Genomic DNA, 8,422 nt, shown 5'->3' on the forward strand with positions numbered 1-8,422 from the left:
ATCATTTTATTGGGACAAACTTCTTTGCGCATGCGTATCATTTCTTTTAAAAAAATGGGCATCTGTATTAGTGTCTTTTTACACAATGGGCTCCTTGTTTCAGTACGCTTTTCCCAGTGGCACATTGTTACATTGTATACAATTTGTTTCTCTCCGAGTGCCTTCCAATACCTTCACCTGTGCTACAAGTGTTTTTTTGGGTACTTTTCCACTCTCTTGTCCCTGTCCTCATGTGCCCTAAGACCCTAGTTTTTTCTGCTTGGCATTACATCACATGCACGCTTCTTTCACATGTACAGCATTCTTCTTTCACATGTACAGCACTCTTTTGTCTCATGTACATAAGACAAGCAGAATTCTCCAACACCATCACCACAAAACCTTATGGGCAAGAGAGGATCCCCCTTGTCCTTTGTGTTCATCACCTGCTAGGCTGCTACATTATGGCACATTTTGACCGGATGTAAGGTGGCTCTTAGCCAGGGTCGCCATGACCAAGTACTTCTTTGTTTGGCTTTAGCATTGGAAGGCAAGCGTAGCATGACCAATAAGTTCTAATAAAACATTACACACAGAAGACAATATTCCTCCGCCCAGACGAGCAGCCACCAAGAAAAGGTGTTAAAATCAGTTCTTGCCCATGACAACTGGAAGCTGCTAGGGACTGGAAGATGCTGGTGATCTTGATCAACAGCTTATTTTTCCACCTGAGATTGCCACCACTAACCTCCACTAACCATGGATGCTGTAGATGAGGCATATGAGAGGAAGAAATTCCGGTATGCTCATCTGGCCACTGAAGCAGAACAGCGAGGATGGAGAGTCCAGGTTTATCCAGTGGAGGTGGGTTGTAGAGATTTTGAGATTGTTGGTTAGGTCACATGTGAACTACGAGGAAAGAGCAACCTCAGCAGCTGGAGAGATATAAGCTGGGCTGAGTTAAGTGGGGGACGGAGGCGGGTGACTCTGGGATGAAAGAGTCACTGTTGAGCCCTCTTGAGGTGTCGTGGGCTAGTTGAAGAAACACTGAGGATGGAAGGTGCCCACTTGAAGACCCTAGAGATGTTCCCTACTCGGCTCAATCCAGACGGTTGTCGTGCTGGTCCACTGGGGAGACGCGTCAGATACAGTGCAGCCGTTAACATGCAGTTTTAATGTTGCAGTTTGAGCATAAAAAGATCTGCAAGGTCACAAAGCTCTAAGTCCACTCCAAAGGGAGATATTTTATTTAACAGAATCCACTGCTCAAGAACGACAGAGAACGGCTCGTTTGGACTACACTGATTTTTCTGGATCTTGTGAAGTTACAATGTTACTCATTTAAATAATCCACACCCATGAAAAATACACAAAAACAAGGAGCAAGGCCTGGTTGATCTGCTGCTATGGTAAAGAGACACTGTTTTGTCCACCCCATTTCCAAAACTCTTTTGTTTGACCTTCCTAAGGCTGATGAACTTAGAATGGGTAAAATATATTTTAAACTCTGTTCCTGAACCACTTTGTCAGGACATTCTGTTGTTTGTGTGTATGTAACTTGTTGGTATATCTTTTTATTTCTAACTGAGTTTTAACACTTTTAACAGTTACAGTTATACGTTTTATGTTGTTGCTACATTGTAAACAAAAGGGCAAAGCTGTTTGCCTCTGCTTGTCTGCTAGCCAAAAGTTGTGTTGATATAGTGTTTACTGTAGTTTTTGTAAGTTTGTTCATTTTCAGGAAAATTAACCCTGATTTTGTGATCGATAACTGTTTGTATTATCACCATAGTTTTCCGACAAGTATCATGATTAAAATGTGTATAACTGTGTCTAAAATGTAGGAAAAAACGAAGAAAAAAACAAACAAACAAACCACTCTGAAACGTCCTGTGAAATCCATGCTTGCAAAGTCCATGCTTGAAATATTTTCTGGATGATCCTCTTGTTTGTTAACAAATTAAGTCTGAATCAGGCTTGAATTGGTTTGAAAATTTGACACCATCCTTAATATTTACACTTGAGCAGATGACACTTGTGGTTGTGGTAAGGGGCGTGACATTTCCTGAATATGCGCTAAGCACTGTCAATCACGACACACTGGGCTAGCCAACCAATCACAGGACATTTAAAAGCATTTCGGAAGGAGGGGCTTTATCTAAACAGGAAATAAACTGTGCATTCAGGCAAAACTGGGGAAAGAGGTGCTGTAATAATGTAAAATATGTGAAAAATAATGTTTTTTGAACAAACAAGCATGAAATCATATTCTAATACAGTCCAAAAACAAAATTAAAACTTGTAAAAGGGCATAATAGGACCCATTTAAAATGTACTTTAAAGTAAAACTGTTAATTTGATATTATTACAAAGTGACTTAAGTTTGTTAATTTTTTTTTATGGAATATTGAAGTGATTTTTGCGCATTCAGGTTTGCAGACATGTCTTTGGATATATGCACCAGAATAATAAGCGTTTTGTTGTTTCTCTTTTAGGTATGGTTTTTGCGGACCCCCGAAACTTGACCTAAGAGTCAGACCCAAACTGGGAGAGCGAGAAGTGACTTTCTTTCATGTGACAGAATGGATTGAAAAGAAACTACAAGATGAGTTTCAGGTTTGTTTTAATGAGATTGTGATAGCCTCACTAGAAACTTACCAAACATGTTAAGTACTGTATATTAAATGATAGTTAAATGATGTACTTTTAAACATCTGAATTAACCTCCATAACAAATGTTTTCCTAATAATTATTCCAGGAAGTTTTTGTTTTGCCCAACATGGATGACATTTACCTGCCGCTAATGCACTCTGGGCTGGACAACCCGACAGCTTCACAACAACACCCTGTAAAGCTGTCCCAGCATTCCTCTGTGGCCTCCACTGACAGGTGTGATCTGGAACATTCTGCAGAACTACAGTAGTGCCTCCTTGTGGACAGACATGTCAATACGCCGGTTTCAGGAACTCACTCCTTTGTAATCAGCTTCATTTAAACATCCCACACATGCTCTCTCGTAATTTATTATCTCCCATTATCATACATTCCCATTTCCTTGAAACCCAAAACAGTTTTCCTATCATACCATTGGCTTAATGTGTGTTTAAATCATTTTATTACTTTATTGTGTTTATGTCTTAAGGACAACTAGTTATTTGTTGAACATCCACAATAGCTTAAATTAGACATATAAGCATTAGTAACAAGTAAATAGTAAATAATAAAGAATTTATTAAATCATTCATTTTTACATTCATTCAAACTCGTTTTGAAAAAAGTCTTACATACATGTTCCACGAGTGTTTGCTTTTTACATTATGAATTAATATATAGGCCTAGTATCAAAGACAGTTTTTGTACGATTTGACATTTTCTTGTCAAGTGTCACTTCAAGATTGTAATATCTGTAATAACTTAAGCAGGCATTTGAATGTTACAGTAATTGTTTTTTCTTTGTAATATTTGGTAATTAGCATCAACCTTTTCTGTTTATCGTACTTTTCTCTATATACAAACAATAAATCTGTAAATTCGGTTGGCTGTGCTGCCCTTAAAGGGATTCTGTCATCATGTACTTAACCTCATGTTTTTAAACATGTATGACTTTCTTTACTCTGCAATCTGCAGATCACAAAAAATATTTTTATTTTTATTTTGCAGTGTTTGTGTTTCATTGTATGTACTATGTACAGTTGAAACGTCTTCAAAATATCTTCTGGAGAAAGAAAGTCATACAAGTTTGGAATGACATGAATGCGGGTAAACGTTTTTTGGTGAACTATCCCAGATGATTACAAAAAGGGAAAGATACATTTAATAAAACTCGCACATACAAAAACCTAACTCGAATGCTTTTTTTTGAATCCTGAAGGATATTTCCGTCATGTAAATCTGACTCTTGAACTGTTGGTGTGATGGTGTCTGCTGCTGCTGCTTGGACTGGCGGCACTAGCGTCCATCCATGTGCTGGTTCCCTCTCCTGCTTCAATTTCCAGATCGTCGACCTCCAGGCTCTCGCACAAAAGATTGATCTGCCTTCTTATTTGTGCCATCCGGCTCTGCATGCGCTGCATCTTCCTGCGTAGGTTGGCAGCGATGGCCCTCTGCTTCCTCCGCTCGGACACGTAGTGCTGCCGTAGCTCTCGGTAGCAGTTGTGTCGGGCCTGGTTCTCTCGGACGAGAAGCGTCCCGCAGCCAATGGGACACAGCTGTCGCCAGTGGCTACAGCTCTGGTCGTGTGCCTGCGCATCTTTCCTCAGCACCTGCTGCCCACAGCCTTCATGAGGACAGAGCTGCCACTCGTACGGACAGTTGGAGATGTGGAGGTACTCGTTCGAGAGCGGGAAAGTGGTTCTGCAGCCTTGCTGTGCATTTCGACACTAGGAACACAGACACATGGTGTTGTTCCACATTTACAGTTTAAGCATGAGACACAACTTGAGATTTAAAAATGTCGCCTACCTTGATTGGTAAACGGCCAATGGATTTACTCAGCTTAAACAAAACCAGCATTTGGTTCTGGTCAATAGGCTGTCTGCAGCAAGGGCATTTCACCTGTCTGAAACAACAACATTTGCTCAAACATCCAAAGCAGAAGTGCAGTACTCTAGTTTTCAAAAGATTTGGGATCATTTTTTTTTTTTTTAGCAGGGACACATTAAATTGATTAAAAAAGTGCCACTAAAGATTTGTCTTTTTGTCCCAAAAATCAAATAAATGCTAGTATTTTGAACCTTCTGTTCATCAAAGAATCCTGAAAAAAATGCACAGAATGCACACAAAGATAATAAGCGTGAGATGTAAAAAGTATTATATTATCTTATTATAAAATAATCAACACAACCATTATAAAATAAAATAATATTCTATAAAATTGTAATCTTAATATTAGGGCTGTGCAAAGATTAATTGCGATTAGTCGCATCCAAAATAAAAGTTTGTGTTTATGTACATAATATAGGTGTGTGAACTGTGTATAATTATTTTCTATATATAAATGCACACACATGCATGTATATATTTAAGAAAATGTGTTATTCATATACACAATATTTATATATAACTATATATACAGTATATATACAGTATTTACGTGCAAATAATTCTTAAATATACATGAATGCATATGTATTTATATATACAAAATAATTATACAGCACACATATCTAAACACAAACATTTATTTTGAATGCGATTAATCGCAATTAATCTTTTACAGCCCTATTTAATATAAAATATTAAGCATGCGATTATTATACAATGATATTATATAAAATATTACGCGGATATATTTTATCAATGTTTATCTTGAGCAGGAAATGATTTCTGAAGGATCATGTGACACTGAAGACTGGAGTAATGATTCTGAAAATTCAGCTTTGATCACAGGAATAAATTACATTTTAAAATATATGAATACACTTGTTTTAAAATGTAATAATGTTTCAAAACATTACAGTTTTAATGGCATTTTTGATCAAATAAATGCAGTCTTGGTGAGACTTCTTTCAAAAACTTGCTTTTACTGGAAAGTGTTTAGCCATCCCATCTGTTTAGTCATGATATTTTTTTAAACAGGCAGATGTAAAAAGCTTGTGTATTTCAAATTGAACAAGAAAACCTGCTAAATCCGACAATACCAGTTATGCCAATTAAGTTTTAAATCAAATTATAACCCAGATGGGAAATGTTAATTTTTTTGTTATTTATTTTTATTTTGTTGTTCTTGAAATCCTTTTACAACACTTCCCAGCCTCATCTAATCTGGTTTGTCTTATTATAAAATATTGAAAATTGTTACCTTTTCATCCACTGCAAAATGCATTCCTTGCAGAAGACATGGTTGCATTTGAGTCGTACAGGGCAGCGTAGAACGGCTCTACAGATGACACAAATCAGATCATCATCTGGGGTATCCACAAACTGCTCCACTTCATAACCTCCAGTCTAATACCAAAATAAAAACAATTCTCAGTTACAAAACTTTTCATTAATGTATTGTAACGGCACATGCCTGCTGCACATGCCTTTTTTTCAATGATTTCTATTACTAATTTTAAATAAAACTAATTCAAACCCCCATTTTTAAGTAAAATTCTACATGTCATATATTATCACACTTTTTAAACATTATGTTTAAAGCTTGTAGTATTTTTCCCCACAATTATCAAATTTTATCTAATGTAATTAAAAAAAAAGAAAAACTCACCATTTTCACTTGTGTTACGACTACGAGGACACGACCAATACATATGCTGTATATGTTAAATAATCTGGAGAGGCAAAAAGACAGACAGATCTGTCATCACAACACAGAGCAAACCATCCCAAAGGAGATCACTTGACCCTGGATCATTCAGAAATGCATTGCAGGTATCCAATTTTCTCTTCTTTTCCATTCTAGCACAAGTGACAAATGTGGACAGCACCTGACAACTTTTTTACACTAGTCACTGAGACCCTATTTTGGTACCATCTAGGTTTTACTTGTTAGACAAAAGCATTGCTATGGAAACTGGTGAACCTCAATGGCTGCCTGCTCTAGAGGCTACAAGCCCTATTCTCTGAACACACAGGTCTGAATGGCCAATGAACACACAACAACATTTTTTACACAATAGAATATGTCATAAATCATTATACAGTATGTGGGAAAATGATGTCCCACACTTTAAAAATTAAACGTCAACAACTGTAACTAGAAAAGCTTTAGCTAAAAGTTAAAAAGGTTTCTACAATAAAGAAAACACCACTGGCCACCATTCATATGTAAAGGGCAGAATGGAGGTAATATGTGTCAATGGGTAAGTTGTGTTTGGCTACTTTTGATTACATAATTGACCCTTGTTTTAATGTTTTTCAGTATTTTTTTCTTAAAAGTGAGTTTTAAAAAAAATCTAGATGAAACTTACAATCAAAACAATTCTAGATTGCAGGACAAACTAGAAGCGGAACAATCTATATAGAACATATAGTGAATGAATGTTGACACAAGAACCAAACAGATCTTCTGCACACACCTATGACCAACTTTGTAATGGATCCGATCTTAAAGCAAAATGAATTGGATTTGAATGCTACCGATCCATATTCTGATTTCTGATGCAATCTGAATCATAATGACACCTTGTTCATTCATTCGTTGGACAGAGGAAAACTGGCAGACTGATTGAACCTGGTTTCTCTCAAGGTTTTTTTCTCCATTTCTGTCACCTGATGGAGTTTGGGTTCCTTGCCACAATCGCCTCTGGCTTAATTGCTAAAATCAGTGTTATGTTGGAAAAAATGACTTTTAAAAGTAATGCATTGCAATATTGCGTTACTCCCCAAAAAAGTAACGTCTAGGTTATATATGGTAACCCTCGTTCCCTGAAGGAGGGAACCGGATGCCACGTCGAGACCAACGAATATGAATCTCGCTAGAGAGGCCACTTAGAGTGAAACTAAACGAGCCAATACACATTGGCATGCAATTATCTGGATCAGTTGTTCAGCCACGCACCGCGGGTATAAAATGTACAGAAGGTGCGATTGCGGGGCGGCAGTGGCTCAGTGGTTCATGTAGGTTTTCTACAAACCAGAAGGTTGGTGGTGTAATCCCCGGTTCCACCTGACCAAGTGTCGAGGTGTCTGTGAGCAAGACACCTAACCCCAGCTGCTCCCGACGAGCTGGATGGCACCTTGCATGGCTGACACCACCGTCGGTGTATGAATGGGTGAGTGAGAATGTGAGGCAAATATAAAGCCTTTTGGTGGCCATTGGGTCTGTGAAAGTGCTGTATAAATGTAGTCCATTTACCATTTAAATTTTTGCTGAGGAGCCAGGCCGATGAGCTGGCTGTCCCGCAGCAGCAGATGTGGCGACGGGACGTGGCGTCTCCGTTCCCTCCTTCAGAGATCGAGGGTTACTATAATGTAAACTAGACGTTCCGCTTCAGTTGATTAGTCGACGCCATGTCGAGACTGATGAATAGTAATCTCTACCAAAGGGCGACAGCTGCTGACCCCATCCAGCGCCCCGTGCAAGCCTCTTGCCCCTTCTTGCCTGAAAGGATAAAAGGAGAAGGCTTACACAGAGTATATCTGTCACTGTTGTACTGTGAGAACCCATGCAGTGAGATTCTTGGATCACACTGGGAAAGCGTACCCTTTCTGTAAGGAAGGAGAATGCTGTGGAACCCACATTCTTCCCTGAAGGAGTTTTGTAGAGATATACATATGGACTAAGGTCATACTATATGAAATAGACCAACGCCACTTTTGCGTCATCGAAGGGTAACGCCCCCTTTTGGGGGAAAACACCTCTATACTGTCAATGGGAAAACAAACGGATTCCCATGAGAACAGAACTCGCACTAGATCTGCAAAGTTTCTTGATAGCAAAAATGGCACAAACTTAAAGAAGCTAACGTTACTGAATACGGGGTTACAGAGGTTTCCCTT

The 8,422-nt window shown here is 38.3% G+C and overlaps 2 protein-coding genes across 2 annotated transcripts in view; one reads left to right on the forward strand and one right to left on the reverse strand.

Moving 5' to 3' along the window:
* The window catches only part of tex2l (testis expressed 2, like), a 28,112-nt gene extending 24,290 nt beyond the window's left edge, over positions 1-3,822 (forward strand). The window contains exons 11-12 of the mRNA XM_039684406.2: positions 2,475-2,595; positions 2,739-3,822. Coding sequence (XP_039540340.2) covers positions 2,475-2,595; positions 2,739-2,903 — 286 coding nt within the window. The 3' untranslated portion in view covers positions 2,904-3,822. The remainder of the gene's footprint in view (positions 1-2,474; positions 2,596-2,738) is intronic.
* Positions 3,823-3,831: 9 nt separating this feature from the next.
* rnf151 (ring finger protein 151) lies at positions 3,832-8,164 on the reverse strand. Its single transcript, XM_089122487.1, has 5 exons — positions 8,127-8,164; positions 7,964-8,024; positions 5,781-5,926; positions 4,442-4,538; positions 3,832-4,359 (listed from the first exon to the last, which is right to left on the reverse strand). Exons 1-5 carry the CDS (start codon positions 8,162-8,164, stop codon positions 3,862-3,864), a joined length of 840 nt encoding a protein of 279 aa, XP_088978613.1. The 3' UTR covers positions 3,832-3,861.
* Between the last annotated feature and the right edge of the window lie 258 nt (positions 8,165-8,422).

This window comes from Pimephales promelas, chromosome 17, assembly GCF_988280905.1.
Source record: "Pimephales promelas chromosome 17, fPimPro1.hap1.1, whole genome shotgun sequence".
Classification (NCBI taxonomy): domain Eukaryota; kingdom Metazoa; phylum Chordata; class Actinopteri; order Cypriniformes; family Leuciscidae; genus Pimephales; species Pimephales promelas.

Bases quoted from the DNA above. Each gene is read 5' to 3' on its own strand.
- rnf151 (XM_089122487.1), bottom strand. From the start codon at position 8,164: ATGTGGGTTCCACAGCATTCTCCTTCCTTACAGAAAGG. The intron at 8,025-8,126 runs GTACGCTTTCCC...TTATCCTTTCAG, and splicing joins TCTCCTTCCTTACAGAAAGG to GCAAGAAGGGGCAAGAGGCT. The intron at 5,927-7,963 runs GTAGAGATTACT...TTTTGGTATTAG, and splicing joins TCAGCAGCTGTCGCCCTTTG to ACTGGAGGTTATGAAGTGGA.